The sequence below is a fragment of the Phascolarctos cinereus genome, unplaced genomic scaffold (genome assembly GCF_003287225.1).
Source record: "Phascolarctos cinereus isolate Bilbo 61053 unplaced genomic scaffold, phaCin_HiC Scaffold_5;HRSCAF=322, whole genome shotgun sequence".
Lineage (NCBI taxonomy): Eukaryota > Metazoa > Chordata > Mammalia > Diprotodontia > Phascolarctidae > Phascolarctos > Phascolarctos cinereus.
In genome coordinates, this window is record NW_027555958.1 from 149,668,759 (window position 1) to 149,688,055 (window position 19,297).

Sequence of the window (19,297 nt, forward strand, 5' to 3'; positions counted from 1 at the left end):
TCTATTATTTGATAAACCCAAAGACCCCAGCTTCTGGAATAAGAACCTACTCTTGGATCTAGGACATATCCAGAGGCCTAGTGATGGAAAATGCTATCCACACCCAAAGAAAGAACTATGGAAGTTGAATCGCTATCTTTTTTTTTCTCTTCTGTTGAGTTTTGTTTCTCTTTCTGATGGTTCCTCCTATTGGTTTTAATTTTTACTTACAACTTCACTAATGTAAAAAATATATTTAATAGGAATGTAAATGTATAGTATATCAGAGTGTATGCCATCTTGGGGAGGGTGGTGGCGGGGAAGGGGGAGAAAAATTTTAAACTCAAAAGCATATGGAAGTGATTGTTGATAAATCAAAATAAATTAATAAAATAAATTTAAAAAAAAACAGATAGTGGCAGATCAGGGACTGAAATCCAGAGCCTTTGAGTCCAAATCTCACCATTTTTTACATTGTACTAGTCCTCTAAAACCTGATAAAAAATATATTTAAGGATCAAATGAGACAACATATGTAAAACTCTTTGCAAACCCTAAAGCACAATTTCATTATTATTACTATTATTATCATTATTATCCTACCATTAAGATTACTGTGCAAAAATAAAAAAGCAAAAATAAATAAAATTTTAAAACATTATTTTGCTGTATCATTTTGATTCTTCATTAGGCCTTCTAGCTACCAAGATCCTGAGAAAGAGGGATTCCCCGACCAATGGTAATAAAAACTGTAGTCCTGGTAGAATGAATGCACAAATAGGCAAATGAAGCACCTGGAATATGGATTCATAAATTAGTCTGATTACCCTGTCTGAAATCACTGAATTTCCAAACTTGAAAAACTGAGGGACAAATCTTGAAAATGAAGTGATTCCAACAAGGTATCATCTCCAACAAGGCCCAAACTCAAAAGACCTAACCTTTAAAAAACAAAACAAAAAACCTAGAGTACCATTATTAGTATTACTACAAAATATCAAAAACACTTCCCATGAAAAAGTCAGTCTTTATGTTCTATAGCATCTGTTGTGGTCAATTAAAGCAGGCTATAGATAATATGTAGTATAGATAATTACCTATCATTAAGGAACATCTATTCAAAAATGATTTAAGTACTGGTTTTTCAAGTATTGTCCCAGTACCCTAGGAGTTGAGTCACTGAGAGCCTTTCAAAAATTTTCAAAACAATTTTCATAACATTGATGTTATTTTCCTATGAAAAATCCCTTCCTTTTCTATCTTCACATATGTATGAGGCCAGATTTTCTTTATATGCTTCAACCAAAACATCTTAATAGATTGAATACAAAAGCAGAGTTGAGAATCCAGCTGCTATCTATTAAACCAGACAATAAAGATATTTGTAAAAATATGTAATATAATGCCACTCTTCTAATTTTTGTTTTGAAAAATGCAGTTGTTTTTCATTAAAATGTATTATTCATGTTGTCAAGATATTAGGAGACACCCTGTTTTCCAGAGCTAAGGACCAGCAAGCAAGATGTGCCCTGAGCTTGGCATAACAACAATCCTTTGTGCTTACCCTCTGGCAAAATCACATAATTATTGTATTGCTTTGACCAACACCAGGTGTTTTCTGAGCTTGGACAAGTTCTAGTCATGAAGCCCTGCTATGAATCAAATTTGTCTCACTGCTGCTCTTACCCCTCGTTGTCAGGGCTATAGCCCACTGAACAACCATTGATATAATTGTTGAGATCTCCCCACACTGCTTCAGGTACCCCCACTAGGGGTGTGTCCCCAGCACATGTGTCTAGATCCCTCCTTGCTTGCAAGCCATTTCCCTCACTTTGAAATTAAACTTCCATTTGATTCCTGACTCTCCTGTCTCTAGCCTGCTCTGTTCGGCTCCAGCCATCCACAGGTTAGAGGCCAGTTTGGTCCAGTTGACAATGTTAACATGTAACTGGGCTTGTTAATTATCTTAAATATTTTTAAAGTAATTGGTTTAAATATATGATAATAAATATAACATACATAAACAAAGCTCTCTGGGGTCATCAATAATATTTAAGAGTGTAAGGGGGTCCTGAGATCAAACAGTATGAGAACCACTGATATAAACTACAGGAAGTTCTTCACACATCAGCATTGTTATTTTTTTTTCCCAGAAAACTAAAGTAAAGTAAAGCTTAAAATCAAGATAGAGCTACTTAGGTTCAAAATTAGTTAAACTCCAATTTCATGCCTCATAATATTAAGCCGGCATTGAAACATAACACAGTGCTTGGACAAAATACTGTCTAAGGAGTCACAGGACCCAGATTCATATACCAGCTTTGCCACTTTCTGTCAAATAAGGGATTGGGCAAAATAATTTTTAAGGTTTTTCCAGCTATAAACTTACAATCTAGTTATAATCTAAGTAATTTTTATCATTTTTCTTATATTTTGAGTCTTTTTTTTCAATTGTATCTGAATCTTCATGACCCCATATGGGATTTTCTTGGCAGATAACTGGAGTGGTTTGCCATTTTCTTCTCCAGCTCATTTTACAGATGAGGAACCTAAGGCAAACAGGGTGAAGTGACTTGTCCAGGGTCACATAGCTACTAAGTGTCTGAGACAGGATTTAAACTCAGGAAGAAGAGTCTGACTGACTCCAAGCCTGGCACTCTACTGTACCACCTATCAGTCCTTTTCCTATATTTAGACTGAACTTATTATCTTTAATACTATCAAAGGCTGAAAGAAATATAATACTACACCTTTTTAATTCAAATTTATGTATTTTTAAAGTATACAATATCCTTCCTCCCAAAAGGCTTTTCATATTTGGGCCAACATGCATAACTGGCATAATTATTTTGAAAATTTTGGTAAAAAGGGATAAATAAAAGAGTAATTCAAAGTGAAATGTCTGTAGTTGGCAAAAATGATGACTTCACTGTCAGAAAATGAGAATGATTTACTTTTATTTACTAAAAGCAGAACCTGTTTTTGTTTTATCATCTTTATATGAATAATTCCCCATGTTTTATTACTTTTGTATATATGTTTTTCTTTTGCCTAATTTTACTGTTATATTTTTAATATCACCTTTATTTCCTAACATACTCCTCTCTTTGCCTCTAATCACTAAGTCATCCCTTGTAACAAAGAATAATAAAGGAAAAAATGCAGTTCAGCAAACCTAACCATAATAGCTATCAAGTCTGACAATATATGCAGTGTATTCCACACCTGTAGTCTCCTACCTTCTACCAGCTGTAACATAATGGATAGTGTTTTGGACTTGGGAGGGAAATACTTGAGTTTAAATGCTATCTTAACCACATACAAACTCTGTGACCCTGGGCAAATCAATTAACTTCTCTCATCTTCAGTTTCCCTGCTTGTACAAACAAAATACTAATGGCACCTACCTCACATGGGGTTATTGTGAGAATCAAATGAGATTTATCCTAAAGCAGTTTGCAAACCTTATAACACTACATAAATATTATCTATTATTATTTACATTTTATCTAAAATTGATGGCACTTCTAAATTATTTTTAAATGAAAATGGTTTTTTATAAACTTTGGATTTTTGATCCAAATTCTAAAACTACTTTACACAGATTCTATTTTAATAATATAATTAATATTTATTCAATATCATTCAAGTTACAAATTTGGAGTAAATTTTCAGAATTCAGAATTTGCCTTAAAAAGGCCATGCTGATTACCATTACTGCAAACATCTGGAAACACCAAATGAGAAAAAAGCTCACAACAGTGAGACAGTGAGAGCTATGCACATGTAAAGACTTCTCTGTACTATTAGTCCAAATAATTATTTTTGCAGAACCAAAATCATCAATCTATTTTAAAACCAAAACTAGAAAAAAAATTATCTGGATTAGAAAATCTGTGAAGGTAAGGGTGAGGTGATAAGATTAATTTTTGTAACATGATATACAGACCACATTCTGAATGTTTAATAATTGTTGAAGTACTAATAACCACAATAATAATGATAATTAGAACATGTTAGTCTAAGGATCAATGAATTTTTAGTGCTATAATACTTACCTTACCTTCCTACATAAGACAAACACACACACACACACACACACACACACACACACACACACACACACATTTCCTTCTTCAACACTGTGTTACAGCTTTTGATCAGTTTATGTGGTAGTAAGACTTAACTGGAACAATCCATGCCAAAAGCCTCTTCTATTCCATGTAAAAAAAATTGTTTCTAAATAGCAACTTAAGTAATAGTTACAACTTCCCTGCTACATTAACAATGCACAGTATTTCTCATTAATAACCTACACTTAGTAAGAATCTTACAATGAATCACACATAAAATACAGTCATCAAGAGAATCACATCTCATGCCTGCCTTATTAGTGTAACATAGTTACTCTAAATTTACAACCAAACCACTACATTTCCATGGAAAACTACTTTGCAATATCCCTGAAAATGAGCCCCCAAATTTATCAACTTAAGAAATACAGCAAAACTGCTACAATAGTTGCTGACATCTCTCAAAAGACAAATAGAGCCAGCATCAAAAGGAAATGGTTAAGAAGCTAACCACAACTACATCTGCTTCTAGTTCCCACAACTTTTAAATTTAGCAATGATAAATTTCAGCCTGCTTTCCATCAGGTTCTCATTGTTGTATGACAATTTCCTTTTCACAAATATAATGTCCAATCAAGTTCAATTAATACTCATTAATACTAGGCTTAATTCATTAATATTCTGGGTGATGTAAAAATATGCAAAATCTCCTCTAAAAGCTTAATTTCCTAAGAATATTTTTAGTGTTCACTTTGCATCTGTTGCTCTGCTTGGTTTCAACTCCAGGGGACAAGATGTCCCTCCCAGGATAAACTCATCACTGGACTGCTAGCTCAAAGTTTAATTGACACTACCTTCCTTAGCTTCTTCTCTCCTCTGATTAGAGGTCTGGAGAATAAAATATCTACCCCTACTCCTACACCCAGAAGTCCTACTCCTACTAATATCTTCCTTTAGAGAGCAACCATTAGTTACAGCAAATGGAAAAGTTTTGAATAAGTTTGAAGTTTGAAGACGTTTTGAAGTTTGAGTAAGTTCACTTGCATTGGCAGTATACTTTCTAAGGATGTACACATTGATAATGAGGTTGATGCATGCACTGCCAGAGCTAGTTTAGTATTTGGGAGGCTCCACAGGAAAGTGGGAGACAAGAGGTTTTAGAAAAACTACCAAATAAAGATCTACAGAGCCGTTGTGCTGACCTCATTGTTGTATGCTTGTGAAATCTGGACAGTATACCCAAAGCCATGCCAGGAAACTGAATCGCTTCCATTTGAATTGTCTTAGGAAGATTCTGAAGATCACCTGGTAGAATAAAATACCAGACACTGAAAGCCTTTCTCGAACTAAACTGCCAAGCATTCAAACTCTACTACAGAGAGCGTAACTCCAATAGGCTAGCTGCATTAAGGAACTCATATGGTGGTCAGAAGAAGTGATATAAGGACGCTGTCAAGGTCTCTCTTAAGAACTTTGGAATTGTGTGACATGGGAGACACTGGCACAGAACCACCCAGCATGGCGTATCCTCATCAGAGGAGGTGCTGTGCTCCATGAGCAAAGCAGAATGGAAGTACTCCATAAGAAACTGGAGACATGCAAATTTATAGAATCCACCTCAAATGTTCACATGGACTATTTGTGTCTGACCTGTCAAAGAGTATTCCAAGCTCATATTGGTCTCATCAGCCACAGTCAGACACATTGTAACTTGACTCTAACATAGTGAGGTCATTTTGGTCCTCTTTGAGAACGAAGGACAACCACCAACCAACCATCTTTATACAGGGCAGAAACTGATTTTTCAACTCACTGCGAATAGCATCTGCTGCTCTGCCTGGTTTCAACTCTGTGTAACAAAATGGTCCCAGGCCAGGTTCCTCCTAGTGTCTCCCCCCATCCTTTCCTGTCTCCTTTTGTGTGTTGTCTTATCCCCATTAGATAATAACCTCCTTGAGGGCAAGGAATGGCTTTCTTTTTCTTAATTGTATCCCCAGAACTTAGAGTGCCTGTCACACCACAGGCACTTAATAAATATTTATTGGATTGGATAGTTTCCCTTAACTTGAAGGAACAGCCACTTGAAAGTTACACCAAGATTAATTTACAATGAATGTTCTTGATTTTGTTTCTTAAGTGCCATTGGAGAGATGGTTGATTTAAGTAGGCTATAGCATATTTCAAATGAGGACTTACATATAAGAAGCAGCATACAAAGGTACCATCTGAGAAATGTATGGTCAGAAAAGGAGGTGGGTGTTCAGGAGGTAGCAATGACAAGGGACCAAAAATGGATAATAATCCCATTTATTTTGCTAGTGACCACTGGACCACCCACCAAAAAAAATTGTTTTAAATTTATCTAGCATGTTGGGTAGATCTAGAATTAAATAGAATAAGGAGGCAAAAAAAGGTATCAATGGAAGGAGTACATATCTGATGACATGACAGATTGCTTAAGTATCAAAATGATAAAACGAAGTTCTAGATTTGCAGGTATAGCCATTAGTGCAGGTTATATGAACCTGGGAAGGAAAGGAAAGTAACTAGTCTTATGTGGCTACATTTTGCCTAAATTCTTCTAAACTATATTTTTATCCAAATAAAACTCCTATGTAATATAAGTAGTAAAATTTACAAATTAATAGTTAATAGGGAAGGAAACATTAAATTACCTCTCCTAGGAAAGTAAGCAGTACCAAAGTATCTCAAAAGACTACTAAGTGTGAACAGCTAACTTCCTTCTCACTTCCAAGAAAATAAACAGTAGCAACTTCAATTCACCTTTATGTATTACTCTGATGTTAGTAAGTTGTTTTACATACATTATCTCACTTTGGCCTCACAGCCATCCTGTGAGGGAGACACTATTACTATTGTTATTCCCATTTTACAGAAAAGGAAATTAAGAAAAGTTAAGTTACTTGTCCAGTGTCACACAGCTAGTGTCAGAGACAGAACTTTGTATTCAGCTCTTACTGACTCTAAGCCCACAGCACCATCTACTTAGCCATGCTGTCTCCATGAAATTTGTATAGGGCAGATCTTAGGATAAATTCATCCATTTCTTTTTATAAAATTTTAGTTTCCTGCCATGTCTTTTGCATACCACTGAATCAGGAGCCTGATTGACTGCAAGAACTATGACCCATACTGTGGCACGGAAACTCACATTCATGCAGACAAGGACAGGAAAGGAAAGGACAGGAATATTTCACAATGGCCAGATTGACAAAGACACTCTTATTCTCTCATATTTATATCTCTCATATTTTCATATTCAGTGCTAGCACATGAAGCAAAAAGACATGCACATGGGAAAGTAGAGAATGGTTATAGGACTAACGCCCCCATACTACCCCACTCTTTTAAAAAAACAATCCTAGACATTTTTGCCCTTAGCTCTTATTGCAACCAGAAATGGACATCATAATGTAGAGACAGCACCACTGCTAGGATAACAGAATCATGTTTAGAGATGACCTCTAGTCTAACTCTTTCACGTTACTGTTAAGGAAACTGAGACTAAGAAAAGTGACTTGTTCAAAGTCACACTGGCAATAACTGGCAAAGCTGGAATTTAAACCTAAATGTTTCAACTTCAAATCCTGTGCTTTTTCCATCATAACATGCTGATAGAACACATGGAATCTCTAGGGCTTGCTTAAAATTCCTGTTGTCTTTAGAGACAATGAGGAAACATACTGAAGAAAACTTTCTATTCCAGTTGAGGGAGGTAGGGTTTGCAGAGGTCAGTCACCAAGTGGCACAACAGTTACCCCAGGTTTAAGAAGAAGTAGTAAAATATATCATCCCCACACACAAAAGGAAAAAACAGTAGACCTCCCCTGGAAAAGAAGATGGATAGGTCATTGCCATCTGCTAGCTGCTGTAGGAGATGCCTAAGATTTCAAAAAAAAAGTCTTGTGCCCCCAGAGTATTACTGACTAAAAACTGAGACAACCAAAATCTCGTAGTAGTTCTTACTGTGACTGAGTCTGGAAGTAAGGACAAATGATATAGGGTGACATGCTACACTCAGAAACATTTTATTATCTAGAATGGTAAAAATGTATCTCTTTGGTTTTCACAGGTCGCACTTTCTATTGTTTCCCTGAGAATCTGTTTCCCATGTTGAAATACAACTAACATGATAGCTGTCTTTAAATATTTAAAGAAGTGTCACATGACCAGGGTTAAACTCATTCTTTAGGACCCCAGGGAATAAAACTGGGACCAATCAGTTTAAGGAAGTCTATTTAAAGAAAAATCCTCTCTATTTAAGAAAGAATTTGCCAATCAATGAGAGCTGTCAGAAAAAAAAAAGAATGGGCTGCTTCAATAAATTGTGAGCTTCTACATCACTATAGATCATAGATGGAATAACATAGCTACCATCAAAATAATTTGAAGAGCTGTTAGAAGGAAAAGGAACTCTACTTGTTTGGCTTGGCCCCAGAAGGCAAAAACTAGGAGCCAATGGATGGCAGCTACAAAAAAGCAATTTTAGACTTGATGTAAGAAAAGATTTCCTAATACTCAAAGCTCTAACAAAATGGAGGGATGGCTTCCTCCAAAGACAGAGAGTTCATCCTCATTGGGAGTCTTTAAAGCAAAAGCTGATTGTTAGGGACAATGAAGAAGGAGTTGTTCAGATATGAGTCATTATTTTCCTTTTAATATGTTTCAGGAATTGCATTTGTGGTGAGCAAAATAAAATAAAAACATGACTATAAAATGGTTTTCCTAACTCTAGAATTAAAAAGAGCCCATAGAGAAGAACAGCTGTTTTCAAACTTGAGACAGTGGCAGAGGGCACTATGAAAGTCCTAGAAGCCAACCATTACAACACAATTTCTAGGAAACCTAGAAATCTCTGAAAGATTATCAACAAAAATTTATCCTTGCAGTATAAAAGTATTTATAACAGACACTAGATAAAAACTTTATAGATTAATTAAGACTGTCTAGGATCATGTGACTTCAAGAGTCAAATGAATGGAATTGAGAAAACATAAATGCAGTTTTCCCTGCACCCAATTTTATAAATGAGGGAACTGAAGCCCCTGTAAGGAAAAATAATAGGTAGTAATTTACCCAGGTGGAATTTAAAATCAGGTCTTCTGATTCCAGACCCAGAACTCTTTCTACCATACCTCATTGGCTTCTTCAGCTCTCATGCAGCCTAAGTAGCTCTTTTTTTTTTTTAATACAACCTATTGATTCTTAAAATCTCTAATTTCTGCTTGTGGACTGCATCATGAGGTATTAGCTGCTGCAGAGTTGACTAATAATGTCCACAAATGATTCCAAAATGACAAAACTGAATGCCGACAGAGATCTAGTCCTTGTCCTCAATACACAGACATGGAACAAACTAGTGTAAAAGTGTAGAGTACTATTTCTGTGTCATATGTTGGTCAAATATTAGTACGTGGTTGGAGTATAGACTGGGTACAGGAATTCTATGCCTAGAATTGCTGGGGTGAGGGGAAGCAGTTAGTTCCTTTCAGAAAAACTTCAGGAGTAACACTGCCTAGGGTAGAGCTGCTAAGCTATACTTGGGGATAGAACAGAGCAGCAGTTATGAAAAACAGAAGGAGCTATTATCAGAAAGGACTCCAACTTAGAAAAAAACTATATTTCTACAGTAGTTTACTGGCTTTTTAAAATGAAGCCTTATGCTCTATTGTTGCCACTTGTCCTTGGGTAAGGAAAGAAGTATAAGGAAATTGCAAGGAAAATATTGTGCAAGGAGTCTTAAGTCAGGACAAACTCATCTCCCTAATTTAGACCTTAAAATATAATATACCACAAGTGCAACAGCCTACATTCAGAACATATTTCTTTTTTTTTTTAAAGCAGGGGTTATGTTACCTGCCTATAATGATTTTTAGTCCCAAAGCAATGAGAGAGATCAGACAGAAAGAGAAAGAGATAGAGATGGAGTGGAGAGGAGAGGAAAGGAAAGGAAAAGAGAGGAGAAGGGAGAGAAGAGAAGAGAGGGAAAGGGAGAGGAGAGGGAAGAAGAAAAGAGGAGAGGGGAGAGGAGGGGAGGAATATGTCCATAAATGTCCTCAGTCAACATGCATGGAGGAAGAGCAGGAAAAAGAAGCAGAGATGAAGTCTGATTTGTTACAAGATTTAATAGCATTATTGCATTATTGTTCTGTATGTGAATAGCCAATTCAACTTATATCCTCAGGCAAAATTTTATTAAGGAACCATCAATTTAACTTATTACATTATCATGAGTTCATCAGATTATGGGAACATAAAGTTTGTAAACAGAAGATACTCTTTATCTTAGTAATACATGCTTCAATTTCTCCAGGAGCACTAATCTTTTCCAAACAAGATAGCCAAGTTTATCAGCATGCTTAAAAAATATAGTCACACATTACTGGATAAGGTTGTCTAATGTAAAGGCATTACTATCATGCCCAAATCCTTCTAAGGTAGAATAATCCCTTCAAAATAATGGGTTCCTGATACTTTTTAAAAATACATTTTATTTTAACCCAACAGAAACTTCCTAAGAAACATCCATTCAGACAAAGTGCTTCACAAAGGATATTTCCTGAAAAGCAATTAATTTGCCAATACCTCATTGCTTAAAAAAGGGATGTGTCCTTTAGCCTAGACAGTATTTCAATAGCTTGCTGGTTGATTTCACTGCCTCAAATCACTCCCCTATCAAAGTATTCTTCCTAAAGCAAAGGTCTAATCACGTCAACCTTCTCTATAAACTCCAGTGTCTCCTATAACCTCCAAGATCAAGTATAAAATCCTCCTTTGGCATACAAAAGCCCTTCATAAACTGGCCTTCTCTTACCTTTCCGGTCTTCTCATTCCTTACATGCCCCTCAACCCATATAATCTCTGTAATCCAGAAACATTGGCCTCTTTGCTGTTCCTCATATAGGACACCCCCATCTACTAACTTTGGGCATGCCTTTGATTTTCTCCCTCCTCAACTCTGTTTCCTGGCTTCCCTAGATTCCTTCAAGTCCCGGCTAAAATCCCATCATGTACAGGAAGTCTCTCCCAATCTCCTTTAAAGCTAGTGACTTCCCCCTACTGTCTATCTCTGATTTATCCGAGATATATCTCGTTTGTATATAGTTGTCTGCAAGTTGTCTCTCTCCATTAGATGGTGAGCTCCTTGAGAACAGCAACTGTCTTTTGTCTTCTTGTATCCTCTGTCACTTAGCACAGTGCCTGGCATGTAGCTGGTACTTAATAAATGTTTATTCACTGGGGGCAGCTAGGTGGCACAGTGGTTAGAGCACCGGCCCTGAAGTCAAGAGGACCTGAGTTCAAATCCGGCCTCAGTCCAAACACTTGACACCTACTGGCTGTGTGACCCTGAGTAAGTCACTTAACCCCAACTGCCTAAAAAAAAAAAGTTTATTCACTGAATGATGATATGGGTACCCTAATGAATCCCTGATATTCTCCAGTTAATCACTATCTTTGACTGGTGTTTTAGTGCTTCTCCATATTGACATTGTTTACAGTGTTTTGGTTCCTGGGCATAGAATTCTTTTGATACTTTCTATTTGCAAGGCTTGGATACAGATTTCTTCATATATATTCCAAAGAAGCAGAAAAAAAAATTATCCTATCCTCTAGCTAAAAGCAGAGGATGAAAGTTCTCAGGTTTTGCCCTGGAATTAAAGCAGAGGTAGCTATGACATAAATGAGGAAAGATGCTGAGGCATCTTTTTTCCTACCAGTTCTTCAAAGAGATTGTATTAGATCACTTAGAAGCAACACTATATTTAAGAGAATAGTTGAGGCTCAGGATATGGCAATTCATTACATCTGGGCCAGAGGGTCATATATTCTTTCATTTGATCTAGTTACAAAATCCCTGGCCAAGGTTGAGTCATTAACAAAACCATCATCTTGTTGAACAAAGCCAATGACATTGTAGTCTTCTCCCCTACCCAGATATCCAGTCATTCTCCCCAGGTTTACTTGTCTGGCAGCAGGAACACAGGTCAGCAAAAAATCCAAAATGCATGTACCCTTCTTCTCTACACCTCAGTAGAAAGGAGATTGGTTCTAAAGTGACAGAAACTAGATTCAAATATGGCTCTGCCACTTATTATCTTTGTAATGTTGGGCAAGTCACTCCCCCCTCTGAGTTTCAATTCCCTGATGTGCAAAAGGAGGGGGGTTTACTAGATGACCTCTGACATCCCTTCTGGTTCTAAATCTATGAATATGATCTTTTATTCCTGGTTTCTACCTCCTTTCATAGCTAAGGACATTAGCTCAAAATGATTAATGATATGTTTCCCTAGTTCCTAGGATCATAGAATTTTAAAGTTGAAAGAGAATTTAGAGATGATCTAATTTAGCTGAAAAAACAACTGAAAAATCTGAACTCTCTCATTCTACACATAAGAATATTGAAAGCAGAAGATTTTAAATGACTTACCCAAGAAGTCAAGGTTTGAATTCAATGCTATAGTCACAATAAAAATTAACATGTGGTTGTATTCACAGTAAGTCTAACTTTATAATACATGCTTTGAAGACTAGAATTAGAAGAGAGAAACACTTCAAAGAATATTAGCACTGAATTAAAAGTAATTTTGACCTGAGCACAAGAATTCTTTTAACTACTGATACCAATCTTGCACAAAAACTCAAACTGGATACTGGCTCAATGAGGTCTAAGTTCACCCATACATACACACACACACACAAAAAAACAACCAAACAGTTATGACACTATCAGGACTACATCTAAACCATCATTTGTGTTTATCATAGTTCAACTCTCAACTCTGTTGAACTGTAAATAAAATTCAGTGGCAGCTGCAGGAAAACAAAAAAGGGACATAACAAGCCTTGTGAATAAGGCTTGCCATGGAGCAAATATTTCAAACACCACTTATTCTGATTTCAATATAAAGAGGTTGAAATATACACTTTGAAATAGGAACACATATGGGGCAGCTAGGTGGCGCAGTGGATAGAGCACTGGCCCTGGAATCAGGAAGACATGAGTCCAAATCTGACCTCAGACACATAACCCTTACTAGCTGTGTGACCCTGGGCAAGTCACTTAACCCCACTGCCTAGCCAAAAAAACCAAAAACAAAACAAAACAAAAAAAAAGAAATAGGAACATACACTTAAGGCGGTTTGAATGTTTGAAATCCTAGCTTTCTATGAAATCCTAATTCTCTTTTCATCTGGCACATTTCTTAATTCTTCCAAAGTAGTTGTCTGACGATTCATGATATATGCTACCTACCTCCTGACAGAGAGGTCACATGTGGCCCACGAGGTCCTCAAGAGAGGCCCTTTGACTGATTCCAAACTTCACGGAACAAATCCTTTCATTAAGGCCTCGAGGCCGCAGGTTCCCTACCCCTGCACTATACCTTATTTGTCCCCTATGAAGATTACTGCCCTCCCCAAAAGAAATGACTTCACTCTTTTTTTCACCCACAATCATTTCCATTTTTAAAACAGCTTTTTAATTGATTGGATTTTTGGGGTTTTTTTCCCTCCTTGGGGGGTATGTTATGTTTTTATTAAGGAGCCAAAGCCCACTGTGATTGGTTTTTTAAGAGATTCTGATGGATGGTTTGGCCTTGAGCTCAGATATTTCTAATTACAAGAGGCCCTGGATTACAACCAGGAGAATGTTCCAAAACAGCTTCAACTTGATATATTATTTGTTTCATCCACCAAAACTTTCACCTAAAAGTATTAACAGAACATTGCAAAGTAAGCCAAAAAACCACACTTACCAAGTGAACGTAAGGCACAAAATATCCAAAAAGTGCAAGTGGGATTCCAAAAGCCCAGACTGAATAACCTGTGACCTTGAAGATGGAGAAATTAAAAACTTTTCTGGGAGGACTAAACTTTCTCCTAGAAAAGAGAAAGAATTTTTTCTCTCCTTTCTTCCCACTGTCTTTATATTTGGCATTAGGATGTAAGGGTTTGTAGGTAAAGCCAGCCAAAAACAAGACAAACATGAAGATACACAGGACTCTGAGTGTATCAAACAGTCCCAATTTATCAATCAGTACCCTTAAAAGCAAAGGGAGTAATATTGTGAAAACGCTGCTGCCAGCAGTAACGATGCCATTCACCAGTCCCAGGCGTTTCTTGAAATAATGTCCCAAAATGACCAACGATGGCTGGTATGCAAAAGAGCAGCCACAGGCAAATATAATTCCATATGTGAGATACAGAGGCTCGATGGAGCTGTATGGAAATGAAAGAAAAGGAAAATAATTTTCACTATTGATTATTGCAATGGCTGAGATATGCCCATTTTAAAAATAAATGCAGATTTCCATTATATTGTTTCCTCAAAATTACTGATGCTAAAATCAGTGTATATTATCTACAAGTACTATTGGGGGGAGGAAGAAAAAAAAAGGAAAGAAAAAAGAAAAGGGGGATAGGAAAAGAGAAAGAAAGAGAGCAAATGAAGGCAAGTCCACTATTCTTAGGCACAGAATTTTACACTAAAAACAGTTTGATTCAATCTGAATGGATATAAATGCCTCTTACCATTGGGTGTGAAAATTTAAGACTAACAGTGATTCCATGAACTCAGGAAGACAACAGTATTTCACTTGGAATCACTGGGGTTCTTGGCAATTTGTAAATATAATAAAATGAAAAAGTGAAATCAGACTTAACAGAGCCAAGAATAATGATTTCTTTTTCCAAATAAGTTCAATGAAAACCAATTAGATTTCTCTTATCAGAACACATTTTCAGGGGAAAGATTTCAACAATGATGTTACTGCTATATATAACAAGCATCCACTGGATTAAAACAGTCTGTCAGATGGAGAGAAGCTTCACTATACTTCCCCCTATGCATCCAGAACATTAGCAAAGAGGCTTTATTTTTTCTGACCTAAGCTCTATGGATCAAACTTTGCCCTACTTTATGTTACTGTTGGTTGTGCAAATAATACAACTGCACAAGATAAAACATAATGCCCATTAACAGTTCTAGTTTATTAGCCCAGAGCCCATGAAAATCTTTTAAAGAATCATAAAGCATTCTGAATAACATTGACAGACTGGCCCAAGTAAGCACATATTTTATAAAAAGTAAAATGCTGTAAGATTTCTTGAATTCTTTGAAAAAGAGAACGTCAAGAATAAAAGGAAGTGAATATCATTTATTTAGACTTAATAAAAGTTCAGTTTAAAAGTAACAAAAGCAGAGTACATATTAGAAACTTAGAGGCTGAGGTTAATTATTCAATACTACTCAACAAGCATTTACTGAATACCTATTATATGTGAGGCATTGTTAGGTGAAGTTCCTGGCAAAATGGAAAGACTAATGACAGTAATGGCAAAGTACCAGGATGATCACAAGGAACTCCAGAAGGATCAAATAAAATTGAGTCATGTGGCTAAACCTTCCTTCCATGTCCATTTCCATATACTTTGAAGACCTGCTTCAAAACACTTGCTCCCCATAAGCTTTTGTTAACACAGCTTATCCCACAATGGCCATTCCTTTGCTCTATGTTACTTGTTCATTCAATAGATATTTAGTGAGCAAACCATTCCTCCAGGGAATAAAAGAAATTAAAAAAAAAAAAGACATTGCACATGGCTTCAAGAAGTTAAAAATCTCATTGGTGAAATAAAACTAAGACAACTAGAAGTAATATTATGAGAATACCTCATTAATTCAGCATCAGTGAATAAACTATCCATGTAGGTAAAGTTCTCTAAATAACCAAGAAGAGATTCTTAGGTGTTGATTTTTTCAAGTCATTTTAGCCATTTTAGCTAGAAATTTAAAAGGCATTTTAAAATGTTTTCCTAGCTTTCTTAAGCAGAAACACACTGAACATAATATATATTTTCTGGGTCACCAAGGGTTATTTTCATCATGAACATCAGCTGTTTGCTGGTCTCTACTGTACCATTACTGCAATGGAGCTAAGCCTTCAGCTATACACCTCTAGCAGAGCCTTTCCCCACTGCCTCTTGTATTGTGAAGCTTACTGAATCAGGACTCATTTTACACACAGTACTACATCAACAGACTTTCAATAAAATGCATGGGCTTTGTGACAACCATTTTTCTTGTTGGGACTGGGACCAGGGAGAGGAGAGACACATCAGGATGTGTAGCTGAATTCTGGAAGGCTGCCACTGAAATTCAATAGCTAAATGAACTATAAAAATGGACTATAAAACTAAACATAATTATGTGGTATTTATTAACAATGACAGAAGTATAGAGGAGAAAGAAATTTTTGTGGAATGGGTTAGTCCAGAAGGATAAACTAATATTCCCAGCAAGAGGAAGAACACTCAGTATACATAGTAAGGCAGCTAGGTGGCTCAACATATATATAGCACTAAGCCTGAAGTCAGGAAGATCTGAACTCAAATCTAGCCTCAGACGCTTACAAGCTTTGTGACCTTAGGCAAGTCACTTAACCTATATCAGCCTCAGTTTACTCAGCTGTAAAAATGGGAATAATAAGAGGACCCACCTCACAAGATTGTTGTGAATATCAAATGAGATAATAATTGTAAAACACTTAGCATAGTGTCTGGTACATAGAAGGCTCTATATAAATCTTAGCTATTTATTATTTAGCATTTACCAATATAATTTATGTGAAATTTCATGCAGTACTAATTTATGTTGATTTGGAACAATTTTCCAACCACACCATAAGTTACTTGACTGCACGATAATGATGCTGAACTGTTTTTCATTCTTACTCCTCTAAAACCCTCAATACAGCTACACATGTTATATGCATTCATATGCCTGGTGAATTGCAATTAATCTGAGTTAAGGTCATCAAAATGTAATGCAAATGGAAATCTGAAAGCTACTAGGAAAAAGATTAATGAACACATCTAACAGCATATAGCTGTAATAAAAATGCAGTGCTGTACAAATACTTAGAAGTAACAAATTCAGAAGGTAATGCCAACAGGGCAATTTTGTTACTTCCTTGTTAAATTTAACACTTTAAAAATAATGTAACAAGTTCTCAATTTCATATACTATCCTTTTTTTTTGTCCTTTGTATATCAAAATGTTTCTACTTATTGATGAATGATAGGTTTTAAAAAAACCATTGGAAAAGTGACATACTTGAACAATTATTTATCTCAGGGAACTGTTCAGGACTATATTCTATAATTCCATCTCTTCCCATATCTTATTCCTCCATTCTTAGTCCTCTCTGAGACCTCCAATTCCTTTACCCTACAGAATTCAGCCTATGAGCCCTGCTCCAGCTTCATTTTCCTCTCTTCCCAACCTCAGCCCTATAGTTAACAATACAATTCCACACTATACTCTTGAATCTCTAGTCTCTACACCCTACTGTTACTCATCCTTGTACAAAACCCTAACCCTGGATTACTCTCACCATTCACTTTTTTCACTCCTACTCCCTTGCTGCTGTATACAGGGTTAGAGAAAGATATATACTGCACATGAGGGAGGGCATTAGCCGTTGAAGAAGATCAAGAAAGGCTTAGTATAGAGAGTGATTCTTGAATGAAGAAAGGTATTCTATGAGGTGGATGTAAAGAGAGAGTATATGCCTGGCATAATAGCGTTTTCTAGAAAAATAGGAAAATTTGGAATATCTAACTTCAACTAGATCCTCACTGCAACAAAGGCAGTAGTACTAGTAGAAGTAGTATTAACAAAGGCAATAACAATAACAAAAATAGCTAATATTTACATAGTACTTACTATATACCAGGCACTTTGCTATGCTCTTTACAATTACTATATCTTATGATCCTCACAATAACCCTGTAAGAGAAGTATTATCATTATCCCCATTTTTACAGCTGAGAAAACTGAGGCAGAAATAGATTAAATGACTTGCCCAGGGTCACATGTGCCCTACAAAAAGTAAAACTTCCCTTTCCCTCATCAAGCCTCCCATACCTCCCATTTCCCCTCTCCTATTAGCAACTGAGGCCATTTGCCATGGGCTTTCTCTTTTCCCTTTCTCTTCATTCCAAAGCTCCCTGAATTCATCCTCCATTCTCTCTTCCTTTCCTCTAGTCTCTAATAACATCGTAGCCCTTCTCCTTGCCAAAGTCACCCCTTCTATATATGCCCTTAATCCAATCCCAGCTTGTCTTCATTTAACAGACTGCCCCCTCAATTATCATCCCCTTTCTAAAATCATTAATCTCTTCCTTTCTACTAGTTCCTTTTCTACTGCCTTCAAACATGCCCAAGTCCTCTCTATTCTTAAAATACTTTCACTAGACCTTACCAACACCTCATGCTATCATCCTATCATCTTTCCTCCCTTTGTCAAACTTCTAGAAAAAGGTGTCTACCGTCTTTACTGCCACTTTTATCACTCCAACACTTCGCAATCTAACTTCTGACATTACTCAGCTGAAACTACTCTCTCAAAAGTAAACAAGAATATCTTAATTGACAAATCTGGTAGGCTAATCTTTTTCTCACTCTAAATCCTTCTTTACCATTCTGCTTTACTTGACACTGTTGACCATCCTTTCCTCCTGGATACTTTCTTTGGGATTTTGTGACATTACTGTCTTCTGGTTTTCTTCCTCATCTGACCACCCAATCTCCTTTGATAGCTCATCAACCTGGTAATACTCTTCATAATTGTGGTTATTCCCAAACACTTTGTCCTAGTTATCTCTTCTTGACCTAATTAGCTCCTTTGGGTTTGATTATAATCTTTATGCAGATGACTCACAGATCTATATATCCAGCCCCAGCCTGCATCCTGAGCTTCAGTTCCACATCATCAACTGCCCATTAGTCATCTCAAACTGGATGTCTCAGAGACATCTTAAACTCAGCATATCCAAAACAGAACTCATTATATTTCACCCTAAAACTCCATCCTTCCAAATTTTCCTATTTCTGTAGAAATGCCAGGCATGTACTCTCTTCTTAATTCACCTTACAGAATCTCATTCAAGAATCACTTTCTATATTAAACCTTTCTTGATCTTCCTCAACTGGTACTGCCCTCCTTCATTAACTACTTTGTGTTTATTTTGAATTTATTACATATATAATTACATACTTACATATTGTCTCCTCCAATAGAATGTAAGCTCCTTGAGAGCAGGGATCATTTCATTTTTTCATTTTGTTTTGTTTTTACATCTCCAGGACCCACAATAGTACCTGGTACATATAGTGCAGTAAACACTTAATAAATGCTATAGGATGATAAATTGTTATCTAG

At 36.3% G+C, this 19,297-nt stretch overlaps 1 protein-coding gene across 1 annotated transcript in view; it reads right to left on the bottom strand.

Moving 5' to 3' along the window:
* The window catches only part of SLC16A10 (solute carrier family 16 member 10), a 139,775-nt gene that overhangs the window by 38,931 nt on the left and 81,547 nt on the right, over positions 1–19,297 (bottom strand). Inside the window, exon 3 of the mRNA XM_021008205.2 lies at positions 13,829–14,291. Coding sequence (XP_020863864.1) covers positions 13,829–14,291 — 463 coding nt within the window. The remainder of the gene's footprint in view (positions 1–13,828; positions 14,292–19,297) is intronic.